General features: G+C 38.3%; 1 protein-coding gene across 1 annotated transcript in view; it reads left to right on the top strand.

The window, feature by feature from the left end:
• The window catches only part of SLC7A11 (solute carrier family 7 member 11), a 74,250-nt gene extending 71,356 nt beyond the window's left edge, over positions 1-2,894 (top strand). The window contains exon 12 of the mRNA XM_073341133.2: positions 2,414-2,894. Coding sequence (XP_073197234.1) covers positions 2,414-2,481 — 68 coding nt within the window. The 3' untranslated portion in view covers positions 2,482-2,894. The remainder of the gene's footprint in view (positions 1-2,413) is intronic.
• Positions 2,895-15,467: the final 12,573 nt, after the last annotated feature.

The raw sequence follows: 15,467 nt of genomic DNA, 5'->3' as shown, positions 1-15,467 counted from the left end.
TCTACCAGCTGTGACAGTGTGGCTGATTCTTCTAGCCCTTTGGAGAACACCGGATCCTCATGCAGGAAATCAAGCCAGATGCCTGTGTAACACATACAGACGCACAGTACTGGCTCAGAGGGGAAAGCAGCAGACACCTGTCAATATGGGTGAAACAGCTTGTTCAGCTTCCCTGTGTTATTCCTATAGTAACAATAGTAGTTAGAGAAAACTGATGCTGAGAGTTTTGAGGTGGGGAGGAGGTGATAACCCACTCATTAAATAAACAGCTTTGTTTCAGAGTAGGCAGTGAGAAATATCCCTGGAGTCATTTTTTAAAAATGATATTACTTTGCAGGAGTTGATACTGCTGCACTGTCGAGACCAAAGAGCATTTTTCACATGTACTGTTTCAGAATAAGTCTATTTAGGATGCTTCTCTGAGATCTGAATAATGCATTTAGCTGATCTCCCACAGAGACTGCAACATGAGCATTCATCTTACTTATCAAGTTACCGTATTTCATAAAAATAACTTCACTTACTGTGAAGTTAATATGCCTGGCCAATGCAGGTAGCCAGAGAGATGTTTGAGTTCACTTTCTCTCTCTAGCTCTCTCACTCCCAAATGGCTTTTAATCTTGCACCAGGCAGTTAATATTTCACTAGTATCAGACACTTGTGAGACATAGTTTTACACAATGTGCTTGGACAAATCATATCTGCACCTGGCTGTTTTCTTACCTTTGACAGAATTAACCTGAAACCAAAGATCCAAGAAAAGGGGCACCCTACAAAAGTAGATTCATAATGAAAAGAATGTAGCAGAAATCAGAGGTGGAGCTGAGCCAAAACACATGAATTTGGGGGTGTTTGTTACACAGCCCTAAATCTGGATCAATGTCTCTTTATAATGGGCTGAGCATCCCCCAACCTTTGAGGAATTTAAAATTCAGCAATTGCTCTGAATGTTGAGGGCTGAGCTCATATCAGGGTAGAGATATGCTGTACTTGTAAAATCCATCCCATTCTTTACCTGCTATTTCTAGACATTAGAGGGTGCCATGTGCCCATTCAAGGTGTAGCATGATATGTTCAGTGCTGCTCTCCTTGTTGAGTTAATGAGGTTGGGCTCCACAGGAATTCATCTCCGCTTTATGCTAGAGAGCAGCAGCAGGCCCCTTGTCCTGTCATCGACATGTCCAGTGAATCACTGCTGTTACTGTGAGGTTTCTTTCCCATTCCCAGCCTTTATTCTGTGGTTATAGATAACGACTCCGAGCTCGCCTATGAAGGCAGTCCAGATGAGCCTGACTTTCGTTTATGCTCAGGGTCCTTTAAACTGCCCTGGAAGCGCACAAAGGGCTTTACAATGGATACAAAGATAACTTGCGGTGCCAGAGTGGTATAAAGGGCCTTAGTGTAAATGAGAATCAGGCCCAATATCTCTAGCCACTGCTTAAAGCACAAAAGTACCATGGGTGTTTCAGTGCTTGCAGCTTCTCACTTCCATAATCCAGGCTACAATGCAAAGTATTTCTTCTGAAAAAACTCCTCCCCTTAAATATTGTATGAAACCTCTGCGCCCCCCTCCCCGCCCCAAATAAAAAGAGCAGAGAAGAAGAGCTGCACAGAGAGAGATTCTCCATTGTCTTGCACCTTGTGTCATTTACCAGTGCAGAGTGAGTGTGAAACACTAACAAATCAGAATGGTAGTGTGTTACCCCCCCTAGTGCCCTCATTTTGCCCTGGTGTAAATGACTACACAAGGTGCTGGGCAGCGGCGAATCAGGCCCTTGAGTGGCAAGGATGCCTTTTAGTTTAAGATGAACTTTGAAGAAGTGAATCTTTCCTTGGTATTCAATATTTATGATTGGTGCCCACATCAACAGTGTAAACAGGCACACCACTCAAAGGACAAATCCCACTAATCCATGACTCTTCTCTTTAATAATAGCAAAGGTCACAAAGAAAAATATAAAATTGTATCTGACTTGTAACATGTTTAAACCAGTGCAGAGGCGTTACATGCACATATTTAATATTTTATTTTGGTCAAGCAGATTCTGACACAGAATATGGGTGCATCATTCAGCATATTTGGACCTTTATTGCAACATTAACTATTTTGTTTTGAGCTGAACAACTGTAGAGAGTCAACTCTCTAGAGATAATGTCTAAATAGAAGTCTCTCCAACAAATAAGAACCTTTCTATACCTAGTAATTGTCCCTTTTTGGCACAGAGCTGAGCAAAATGTGGTTAGAAAAGGAACACAGTGGTAGGGCTCTTTAAATGAGACACCTTATGATGCTATGACTGGTACATCTAAATACTTATGAACACACATAATTGGTGAGTTGAAAGCTCTTCTAGGAAAATCTTCCTTGATTGCTTCCCACATATCTCCAGTTTCTTTACTTTTATCTTTGCAGACAGGGTAACTGAAACATTGCAAATCATCCTGGAGGTTGTCCCAACGGAAGATGGCTTGAAATCGTGATCACTTACATCATGAAGAAGCAGGTGTTGCCTGAGTGCCCCATTTCAGCTTGGGGCATTGGGATAGGGAGGTTTTTCCCCCTCCCTGGAAGTTCAGTGAATTACAAGAGCAAGTCACAGTTAAAATTAAGCCTGGAAAAGAATTGGTTACTAGAGCTGTAATTTCTTTTTACATTTTCAAACTTTTGTACAAGGAGTTGATATGTAGAAAGTACATCTGCTCTGTGCTGTAAAATAACAGAAGCCACAGCACTCATGTGGACATCGATCCCATCTTGTCTCTCTAGGAGAGTGGGGACAAGTAGGAAAAAAAATGAAAAATCTCATTAGTATTTCCCTTTTATAATATTATATTTTAGCAAACCTTAGGTTCTTCAAATTGGGGATTTTACTACATTGTCAATGAACATTTGTTCTGGAAATGTTTTTGTAATCAGATATACTGTGAACAGTGTATCCTGCACCCTGCTCATGAAGAACCTAGCCTTCGCCGGAAAGCAGGGCAAGGTAAAGCTCCTTAGCTAAAAGTTTGGGTCAACATTGTTCTTTCTCTCCCTCCATTCTTCACCCATATCTTACTTCTCTTGTCTCAACTGAAGCAGCACCTCAGTTCCTCACATACAAACAGGGTGGCTTCACCCACCTTTGTGGTGGCCTAGTAGGATTGCTAAATTACCTGAGTTTTTTTCAATAGAGTAATTGAAAATAGATTCTGATATTTAATATTGATTTTCTGCTAAAGGGAAGGCAAATTTTAGGTTTGAGGCAATAATTTGATGCATTTGAAAAGTTTCTACAAGCCTGAAAGTTATCATTGGTTCTGCCGGTATTCCACAGTATATATGTAAGAAATATCTCTCAGTCCAGTAAATACTTTCAAATCAGTTGAGACATTTGAAATTCAACCACTGAACATACATGGATATTTGTAGTCTAGGAAAATGTGGATCTGCAGTCCTCATTTAGGCAAAGCTCCCATTAAAGACAATAACAGTTGGTTAACAGATGTGATTGGAAGTACCACCAGTTATGGAATCAATGGGAATTTTGTCAAAGAAAGGACAGCTGTTTTGGAATAAGCATACTAAGTGAAAGGTGAATTAGAGAAGGTTTGGAACGTTGAATTGGATATGTACACAAACCGTGGGATGTTTTCTTAAACACAGCAAATCTCAGCAAATTATGTTCTCCTACAAAACCTACTTCCTGGTTCCCAGTTTCAACTGAAACTAGAAATTAGGGAGGAAATTGGGTTGCAAAAATTGAAGGCAAAACTTGGTTCAGAATCAAAACAGTTTGGTGCGTTTTTTTTTCCAGTTTGTGGTTTGGGTTAAGGTTTGGCTCAGTTGTGACTTAGCTTGCCCTTTCCTATTAATAATACTTTGCACAGTAGGTGAACACTGAAATATTTTAAATGCTCAAGAAAGTGGTTCTATATTTCAAAGACTACTCCAGCCTTAGGATAAGATGTTACTGTTAATATGTTAGAAAAAAAACCCCGTAATTAAATATTTAAATATCTACTTTTAAAACTGTTGCCTATTAGAAGATAAATTGTTTCTTCAAAACCTTCATGAAACAGACAGAAATCTTTTAATTTATATATATGGAGGGAAACACTAGAACTATCTAAACTTCTACAGTTAAAGGGATGCTGTCAACTTGAAGTAATCAATTTTTAAAAAGAAGAGGTTTAAAGTCTGTTCACTGCACATGCTTCTGAGGTCTCCTGCCAGTTTTTGTGGTCTTACAATCACATTTTCCTGGGTTTTTTTGTGCAGTTTTTTTTCTCCTGTGTTTGTGTGAAAGACCCACATAAATAGGGAAGGTGCACTAATTGACTAGATTGTGTGCAGTTAGTATTACTGTTTCCTCTAAGTGCAGTCAAATGAACAAAGTAAATAGAGAGGACAATATTTTTCCGCTGATCTCTTTCAGTTATAGTAACCTTAAGTATTGTTTGCAACTACAATAGACAAATATTTTCAGACGGATTTTTAAGTTGACTGGGTTCCTTTAAGTTTACTATAGTATTATTTTTGTTTTCTTCTTACAGAGACTGAAATTTAGAAGTGTTAAGAGAGCCTGTTTCAGCCATTACTTTTCAGTAGCATTAGTTTCACACAAGCAGGTACTTTGTCTTAAGAGAAATCATTGAATTTACTGCAATTGTATATTTAAAAGAAAAATAACATGTGAAATAACGTAATGATTTTTAAAATGGCACACAGGTGCTTATGATTCTAATTAATGATTCAATTCCATGAATATGTGCAATGTTAATGCAAAAATATTTTAATCAGATGTCCATTGAGTTACAAAAAGTCAGAATGAAGGACATGTATTGGGTCCTGAAGCAATGGGTATAACTGCACAAAGCAAAGGAAGTAGACAATATAAAGAAATCCTTGGAATGCTGCTTTTGACCTTTCTAAGATGTCATCTTCAAGTCCTTCAAGAAAGATCCCCTAAAATAGCATGCTAAACTTACGTTGTGACTTTTCTCATTTAGGGCCCAATTATGCACCCATTCAAAGCAATGGAACTAGTATTATGGTAAGGATTTGCATCCTACTATTACTGGTGTGGATAAGAATCAGGACCTTCAACTTTTATCCTCCTTTTTTTACTCTCAAACCTCTTTACCAACCAGCTACTGTCAAAACACCTCTTGCTGGGAATATGGGATGTGCTTTTTCTTTCTAGTGTTGGTCTTTTCAGGCTCTATCTGGTATTCCCTATGCAGGCAGACCTCGCACTGAAGTCAGTGAGAATGATAGTTTTTTCAGCATAGAGGACTTCAAGGGAGATATTGAGTTGCATCCCATGGAGGCACAGCATATAGCTCACAGCCTAGGGAGAGGGGGAACCATGGTGATGGTAAGCCACCTTTGCACCCACTCTATTCCAGATTTTTCTGGGGGCAGAAATGGCCCTGGAGGCATGTTTAAGATACAGCAGCCTGCCCAGAGCTGCCTATGGGCACCAGTGTCATCCAGAATTTCTGCAGTGCTCCATGCTGCAGGTCCACCTCTGACATGTCTCTCCCATCCCTAGCCTCTCACCGTCTGTACCTGACCTTGTGAAGGGGCTCTCATATAACAGCCTGAGACTGTCTTACTACATTCATGCACTGGAGATATTCTCTCCTGTTCAGATCCAGGGCTTGTAGATCCCCTTTTATGCTGTTCCTTCACCCAGCATGCAGGAGCTGGACTGGTTGTGATAATCTCACCCTTCAAGAATAAACCATTAGGGCCTGAGCACCATGTGTTTTTATTTACACCGATGCAAAGTCTGTATAAATCACAACCAGATCAGAACAGCAGTGCTTTGCACAGATGTAAATGATTACATGGATACAAGCAATGAAGAATCACCTTATATTGCAAACTGTGACTAGCAGCTGCAAAATCTTAATCTGCTCTTTGATACTACCTCAGTGCAGGGGTCTGGATTAGATGACCTCTTGAGGTCGCTTTCAACCCTACATTTTTATGGTCACTTAGGATGCACTAACCAGGAGAGGAAGTATGTGAAGGTTAATGTCAATTATGAATATCTGCATGTTATTTGTTACGGCATTGTCTCCGGATAATGAGGTGCCGAAAGTCCCCAGTCAAGGATCAGGATCTCATTGAACTAAGCATTGTTCAAACACACAACTATAAGACGGTGCCTACCCCAAACAACTTACAGTTTGAGTATAGAGATGTATGTGACTGGTGCTACAATTCTAAGATAAGGGCCAAATAAATTCCTAAAGAGATTATGTAGCTACTGCCACCATCTATGAGTAGTTATAACTTCTAATACAGCATAGAGAATAGGCTCAGGAAAGATCGTTTTTTATTAGCTAGTTTTACAGAAAATAGTAAGTCCATATTTGAAATGAAAAAACAGATTCTTTCCATATTTTTATAATCAGTTTGCATGTGTATATGGAATCCCTCATTCACATCTAAATATTGTTACTACTGGACTGTGAATGTTTATAAATGTTGACAAGATGTTAAGATACATTTTTATCTATGTAAACATGCAACATTGTAGCATTTTTCTGAAATAAATGTAAAAACGTATTTCTATATATTTTCCAAATACCTAACACTTCTTATGCAACCAAAATCTTGACCGCAACACAGCTTATGGATATGTTCAGTTCCAAAAGCATATAGTATATACTGTATATGTGTATATATTTCCATAATTCATGTATTCAATGAACAAACTTTTAAATACTAACAATGGTGCTACTAGACAAATGAAAATGTCTGTGCTATATTTTTGTAAATATGTAGAGATAATTTACTTTATGCACAGAGATTTCCAAATATTTTACTTTGATTTGTGCAGATCAAGTAATATCTTTTACTAATACATAGTCACAAAACCCATTTACAATTATCTGATATAAATACATATCTGATTTGACATAATCAATTAAGGGTCCAGCTGATATTAGCAGGAGTTGTGCCTGAGAAATAACTTCAAAACAAGGCACTATATAATTACAGACAGTATAATAAAGGATTTGAAAGCATTTCCATTATAAACTCCATTTTGGCATTACCCGTCACATGATATATTTAATCTTGAGGGCTGTAATTAGTCTGTAGATATTTTTGTATACAAAATGTGGCATAAGTTTATTTTAACTGGAACCAGTTAAATTTTTTGAATTTTGTGACTTCAATAAAAAAAAAAAGGAGTACTAGTGGCACCTTAGAGACTAACCAACTTAAGGTGCCACAAGTCCTCCTTTTCTTTTTGCGAATACAGACTAACATGGCTGCTACTCTGAAACCTGTAACTTCAATGAAATTTCTTTTTTTTTCTTCTTTCTTTTTTTTTTTTTTTTTAAATGAACACAAACTTAAATGAACTTTTCCTGAAAACTTTCTCCTGGTTTTTTTTTTTTTTTTTTTTGGTCACCAACTATGGAGCAAGTTCACATTTTAAAAATGTTGAAATTTTGCATTTTGAAAAAAAATGGAGTTTTGAATTTAGAAAAGGAAAAATATGTTTTAAACAGTGATTCCCTCACCCTCAAACTCCACACCTTTTAAAAAAGCTTCTGATTTCTTTTAACTTCAGAAAGAGGCAAAGAAATATAGCTCTTCTGGATGGTTGTATGTGCTTGTTTGTTTTTATTTCCAAATGCAAATCATCCCTAATTTTAACCATGAAGTTTCTAGTATTATTTTTTAAGGGGAAAGATTTTAAGTTATTTGTGTTAGTATGATGGGTAGTTAATTTTCATAACATTCAGTGAGATGAAAGGGACTTTGCATATTATCTTATGGCTTCATAATTTGCAATGCAAACACAGCCATTTTATTAGTATATAGTCTAGCTTTGGTCAATAAGGTGGTATGTATTTACGAAGTAGACATTCCAGCTAAAATATGTCATGGTTTGTGAAAAGTCCATGTCAAACATTGTATCCAATGATCTTTACTTACTGATTTGAGTATTACATAGGGTAGGAATGGACTTAAGAGGTAGGTAGAAGACATTTGATCTTGTTCAGTTCTTGTGATTAGAAGTGGGTAGGACAGCTAACTGAGAGCTAGAGCTGGGCACTGGGCAATGAAAGGTCACTTCTGCTTTATATGTTTATTGGAAGACTTCCCTGCTTTCTCTCTCTCTCAGCTTTTTGTAGTGATGGTGTCTTTGTAATGGTTGGCCTTGCCTTAAATACCTTGTTACTGATGTTAAGATAGGACTTAATGAACTGACGTTGGCATTTCTGACTTACGTTCAGGACTGTGATTTTTTCTTTCTTTCAAATGTTGGGATATCTTTTGGCGCAGGATATCTTAGCTGTCATATCTGGCATGACAATTGTGTCATGAAGCTGAAAAACATGAATGATAATGTCATTTGACTTTATGCTTTGTGGTTCGGAGTTAGGGTTCAGCCCTCTGCAGACATTGGGTCATAATTGAATGTATTTTCTGTTCACCTAGTTTTTGTTAAAGTGCAATTTAGTAGCGTGCTGACTTTGATTATAAATTTTTGCATTGACCAATGGACACTCTTGTTACCAAACTTTGCTAGTCCAAGACTGGATTTTGCTTTATGTTTTTTTTTTTTTGGCAAGGAACTCCAGGAAAGTATAATTACAGTTGACTTGCCAATTCCTGTTTACATTTTTTGGTCTTGTTTTTTATTGAAAGGAATTTAACCTAAAATATTTTAAGTTATTTTTTCCTTCAAGCACAATGGGGTGGGGGTTCTTTTGATTCTTTTAAATGTCCCAAACAGCTAAAATATAGTTCTCAATAAAGGCTTATATTGCAAAAGAGTAGGGAGTTTCAATTCGCTTTAAACACTTTATGAATGCTGATAATATTATGTTCAAAAACTGGTCTTTAATATTTTCAGTCTGAGGATCTAAAGTTGCTACCAAAACATCTGTAACTAGCCAGTGCTCTGTGCCTATAACACATTCTTCTTGTGCATTCTCTCTCTCACATGGAGAGCTACAAAATTTTCCAGCTGGCAGGCATTTCTTCAGAGCTTTTTCCACTCCCAAGAATTCAGCTAGATCTTTGAAGTAGGAAAAAACCCTTTCCACCCAACCCCATTGCTTAATGTAGCCAGGATCTCACCACAGTGGCGTTGGAACACTTTTTAGAGTGTGGATGCTGAGACAAAACTATAAACCCTGTATATGATGGAAACCACTTCAAGCCAGGGGGAGCTATCGCACTCCCAGCACCCCTAGTTCCAGGACCCTGTCTCATCATTTAGAATGAATACATCTGGAGGTGTATGTAGAGTAAATGAACCTGAAGTAACATACCCATAACACATCTCTGAGCCCACGGTGAACTCTATTAAAATGGATTAGATTCCTGAGTTCTAAGATGCAATTGGTTTTTAAAACTAACAGTTATGATTGCATTTTAAAAGTTCTGTACAGATTTGTGTGATGAACTTTTTTCCATCAAATTATTGATTTGAGTATTACGCCCTCAGGGATGGGAAGTATGGGTTTAAATGTTCTGGGACAATTTTTATTTTTTTCTGATGCCATTGGCTTTGCCTCAGGGAAAGCCATTTGAGGCAGTTTTAGCTGCCAGTAACTATCTGCTACTCAGTCATTACTGTGTAATTGGATCTAAAGTACATTGTATAATTTACTAGTAGCAAGATTTGCTTGCCTAATTGTGGTATCCAGCTGACTTCTAGGGATACTAATCAATGCATATGCATAGCACAGTAGACGGAGAACTGTATGGATGAGTGAATAAGTCTTGAAGTGAACTTTCTCTTTCTCAATCTCAGCACATTTAATGGTTATAAAAGTATCAAAAAAGATCTTGGATTTAAAGTGAGCACAGTGTTTATAAAAGGTGCCAGATTGACATAGCCTGGAAACTGTGCTCTATGTATAGACAAAGTGAAGTTCTTTAGACTGTGGATTTTTGTATGTGTTTCTTATTTTATACCTGACACAGCCGTTGTAAGAAAAAATATGTAAAGTTTTTATGGGTGTGATATCCATTGAATATGCAGCAAACATTTTACTCAGAATTTTCCCACTTCTGTAAATATGGAATCATTTTATTGGGGGAAACACTTCAATATTTAGAGCAAAGCCAGGTAGAAGCAATGAATTTTGTTGAATGTCATGGGCATTATTTACTCATTTACAGGCTTGCTGTGTAAGAATCTCAGCAGCTGTTTTGTTGGAAAACTATGTGATTTTTTTCAAATCGAGCCTTTGCATCAGGCTACATTGTTTACATCCTGTGGTGGTCTGTTTCTTTCTCCTACATTCTCAAGATGCACCCTGACTTCACTTGGAGATTACAAGTATCTAGCCAGGGAAAGCATCTCCTTTTAGTGGCTCTACTGCAAGTGAACATTTTATGAGATCTGCCGTTCGTTTAAACCTGTGCACCCACCTCCTATAGGTTTTAAACATTTTGCGGCAGATAGCAGATACCAGCTGAAATAGTGTTTCTTCCCAAACTGAAATATTCCTGACTTTCACATAACGACGTGATTTCAAGCACTTCCATAACAACTCTTCCCCAGATACTGCAAACAGAGGCTTCCAAGCCTCTGAAGAGTATCTTGCATGTGTTGCTACACTTCTAATTCATGACCAACGCTAGCCCATTTCACTTATGAAAGATATAAGGACAAGGATAGACCTCAGCCTAGTTTTTGCCACTTACACACATTCATTTTTAAATGTGCATTAGGAAATTAGTAAATGATAAAACTATAGTTATGGTCACATTTTTAAAATTAGCTTCTTAAGCTGGGCATGGATACCATTACACTTGCCCATGCAAAATGGGCAGTTGTGTGCATAAGATCCAATTAGCCGGCTCAGCCTTGCTTTTAGACCAAGCTAACCATTTGCATGTGAAAATGTAGGGTTTGGTGCATTGACTCAGGCATGTTTTCAAATATCATGGGCTGCATTGGAGACATTTTCCCTTCATTTTTAAGGAAAGAGGTTTAGAATTTTTTGAGACTTGGGGCATTGCATTCAGTATTTTCGAATCTTTCAGGTATTCTGACTATTGGCTGCTTGGGGCAGGGAAAGACGTTTCTAGGGAGTTCTCACTATATTTTTAGGTGACATACTGCATAGTGAAACTCAATATTTATAAATTACCTTGGTTGCTGTTCATATTTCATAGCTCTGTTTGCTAATTTATGTGCAAGATATAAAAATAAATCATTAAATGTCATGAGATTTGATGTTTGTTCAACATACAACAGCACACCAATGAACAAAACTGCAGCAGTTTTTATTGATGCTAAAGTCTAGCTACCTGGGATTTTATAATAAATATGAATTAGAAAAAGGCAGGATAAATCAGTTCCTGTACTGTCAGCTTGCCAGAGATGATTTATCTTACCTTTCTGACAAGGCTGGGTTTGACTGAAAACCTCATACAGCTTGGCTTCTGCTTCAGATCATGCAAAGGCACTCTGGGTGGTGAAAAGCAGGGTAGCTTGCAGTATTGTACTGGTGCCATATTTATGTGGCGATATGTGAACTCTGAAGTGCTTCAGGTTGTAGCTCATGATAATTCTTACGAATTACAATGAATCTACCTGAACCCATTTTATTCCTTAACCCATATTTTAAACAAAAAACAGTTTCAAGTTTTTTTCCAAAATCTAAAATAATTTTTAGAGCAATCCAGTAGGTGGGAAATATAAAGCTTTATCTAAAGTGGACATGTGCGGGATAAAATGCCCATTACCCATGTTCACCTATGTCACTACTTTTAGAAATGGAATGGCATTACCCACTGGCTACATAGTGAGGTGGAAGCCCAGCACTCCTTCTACCTGTTGTTTAGAGATACTTTTCTCGGTGAGTAAATATCTTAGACAACGCTGTCCCAATTATTAGGTTTTGCTGTGTTGCTGGTGGGCTCCTGACAATGATGTCTGCACCAAACTTCAATACTTGAAATAATAGGTTCTGCAGCTAAGCAACTGCCCTCAACAGAAGGTGGAACAGGAACTATGGTGTCAGGCTTCGTGCCTGTGTTTATGTATGGGTGACTTGTGTAACTGTAATACTGTTGCTCATTTGGTAGATGTGCTCATATTGGAAACTGTTATGTACGTGCCAACATATAGATGATAGATTGGTGCAATATGATCTCTCTCACATGTTTTGTTATGTAATAGAATTTGAAATGTATGTATACTCACTCTGTAATGCTTTTAGTTGGCTTCCTCTTACACTGTATATGTGGTTTTATGTGTGTGTGTGTGTGTATATATATATAAATTATAATTATAATTTGTTTAAAGCTAGTTATGTAGAAACGCATTTCTGTGTTGGAAGTTTAATAAAAAATCAGTAAAGTATCCTTTAATGCATTGGTTTCATTATTTTAATAATATTTCTAAGGCAAAGCTTGAATGGGGGCATTGTTGATGCGCTATCCAAGTTTCCATCCCTGATATGCAGGAAAAGACGAGCAGAAAGCATATAACCACCAGCCACTTAAAAAAAAAATGGGGAAAAGGTATTGGGCCCGAATCACTGGAAAGCTCTGTGCCCCACTCCAACAACACAAAGCAGACACAAACCTAGTTGGCAGTGGCATATTGCAACTAATTTATAATCCAGACAAACACTTAAATGCTTTTAACAATGACATTATAAAACAGCACAATAAAGCACTGATAGCCCCCTTCAATCTTTCTCTCAATACCTTTTTAAATATCCCCTATTCCTCAAAGTAAATGGGCAAAATAAGATGGGCCCTAATTTTCTCATACATGACTAGAAGGATCATAAAAATAAATGCCTTTCCTTTTTCTGTGCTAATAATAATAATAGTGTTAATAATGAGATACCCCTAGAAAAGGGTACTTCTTGGCCATCAGTGGCTTGTGATACTTTCGTCCATTAGAAGAGGAATTCAAGGTGCACAATATTGCACTGCAGAATGAATTGATTTGCTAACGTCTTCTATCCAGCTGTGCGGTTTGACTTTGTAATCCAGTTGGTGGTTGACTGGATCATTTTCACTGAAATATCCGTGTTAAACCAGTTTTGCCACACTGAATATGCCATTGTTTTTGCAGAAAAAAATGGCCATGGCTAGACATAAGGATGCTTGTTATAATCTTAAATTAGCAAGCAATAATGGCCCATCAACCTTTGTATTGATAATTTTAATAAAAGGGAACTACTAGTAAAGAGCCAAAACAACGGTGAGTACATGTTCAAAGGCCTGCAGGTAAACCTACCTTTTACCTCTTCAGTAATATTTAATAAAACTGATTAAACAACTTTATGCTTAGTTCCACTAAATGATTTTGTTTAACTTTAAGTGAAGCATCCAGCAATGACAATACAGCATAGGAAGGTTCACACTGGCTGTGGATAGTTTTGGTGATACTACAAACACCAGTTGGTATTGTTTGCACCTGTTTATCTCTACTGATAATGAACTGTACCAGCTTCTGGTGAACTTACCAAATATACTAAATCATGCACAAAATGTAGGCCTGGGATTCTGAACTTGGTGCAACCTGACTCAAGATGGCAGAGAGAATTGAAAAGGTTACAGAAAAAAAGAAGTAAAGGTTGCGTGGGTTTTTGTGTGAATGGCTAGGGCCAAATTTTCAAACCACACAAATGTGCACATGTGTTTTATTCATACAAATGGAGGCACTCTCAAAAAGTTAATTTGCATATCAGGTAATTGTGAGCCTAACTACTGGATGCAGAAATCCTGATTCTACTTCATATAGATAGATAGATAGATAGCTGTGGATGCATGTTCACAGATTCTGAGGCCCATTTGAAAATTTGGCCCTTAGGGACCTACCAAAGTCACGGTCCACTTTTGGTCATTTTCATGGTCATAGGATTTTAAAATAATAAATTTGATGATTTCTGCTATTTAAATCTGAAATGTCCCGGTTTTGTAATTGTAGGGATCCTGACTCAAAAAGGAGTTGGGGAGTGGGGGTCGGGGTGTTGCAAGGTTATTGGAGGGGGGTTGCAGTATTGTCACCTTTACTTCAGCAGCGCGGAAGTAAGAGTGGCAATACCGTACCGTGCCCTCCTTCCTTCTGCGCTGCTGCTGGCGGCGGCGCTGCCTTTAGAGCCGGGCAGCTGGAGAGCGGCAGCTGCTGGCCGGGAGCCCAGCTCTGAAGGCAGCACCACTGCCAGCAGCAGCACAGAAGGAAGGAGGGCACAGTACGGCATTGCCACCCTTACTTCGGCGCTGCTGCCTGCAGACCTGGGCCCTCAGTCAGCAGCCGCCGCTCTCTGGCTGCCCAGGTCTGAAATCAGCAGCGCAGAAGTAAGGGTGGCAGGGTGTGATATTGCTGCTCTTGCTTTTGCGCTCTTACTTCTAAGCTGGCCAAGAGCTGACGCTCAGGTCTGAAGGCAGCACAGAAGTACGGGTGGAATACTGCAGCCCCCCCTAAAATAACTTTGTGACACCCCCCCACAACTCCATTTTGGGTTAGGACCCCCAATTTGAGAAATGCTGGTCTCCCTCCCACCCCCCCCTGAAATCTGTATAGTGTAAGGTAAAAAGCACACACAAGATCAGATTTTACTGTCGTGACGTGATTTTCGTGGCTGTGAATTTGGGAGGGCCCTAGTAATATACATATTCGTCTACATTTTTTTCTAGTGTAGTACAATGCAATAAGTTTTGTATGCTGTATGTGTACAATATTTATCATATTTTTCAACATTAGCAAATACTGTATGACAACCATCTGCTAACACCTCATTTCTTTATTTCATTTCACAGTTGAAATTAAAATGGATGAAATCAAGGACTAAACTGTTCAGATAATATAATGAGGGAGCTTTTTGACTCTAGATCATTGATTTGAAGCCAGACTATGGTGGCAGCAACTGAAAGTCATTACACTACCTTCACAATTGGCACTAAGTGGCATCCATATGATAGTTGCAGCAGAGACTGGCTGGCTATACATGACCCAATCCAGCATATGCTTAGCCTTAAGCCTGTGAGTAATCTTATTGAAGTCAGTGGGAATTCTCACATGCTTAACTTTAAGCATGAGTAACTGTTTTGCTAGATCAGAGCCAGAATCCCTACCAAATTACAGCTGAAGCCAATCTTTCCATGAAAGCTTTGTGGAACATTGGCAGGGCAGCACTGCAGAGTTTACCTTGCCATAGCTTGTGCTAACTGTGTTCTGGGCCTAAATCAAGCCATCAGTCTCTAAGGCTATTCAGTCTGGGCTCTTTCATGAATACTTATTTCATTTACAAATATTCAGAATCAATTTCTGTAGGGTAAGCAGCAGTGTTAGGAAGGCAGCTGAATTTTGGGTTTTGTATTCAATTCTTTTTGCCAGATCACATGCATGTTTCTGAAGTTCTGTTGTAAACAGTTAAAAATAAAACTCAGTTCTCCAGGCTGATATAAAACCTTGTTCTCCAGCAAAATTGGATGTGTGTGTGGTGGGACAGGAGAGAGTTACAGGTGG

This window comes from Lepidochelys kempii, chromosome 4 (genome assembly GCF_965140285.1).
Source record: "Lepidochelys kempii isolate rLepKem1 chromosome 4, rLepKem1.hap1, whole genome shotgun sequence".
Taxonomy (NCBI): Eukaryota; Metazoa; Chordata; order Testudines; family Cheloniidae; genus Lepidochelys; species Lepidochelys kempii.
This window is presented reverse-complemented; position numbering and strand designations above follow the sequence as displayed.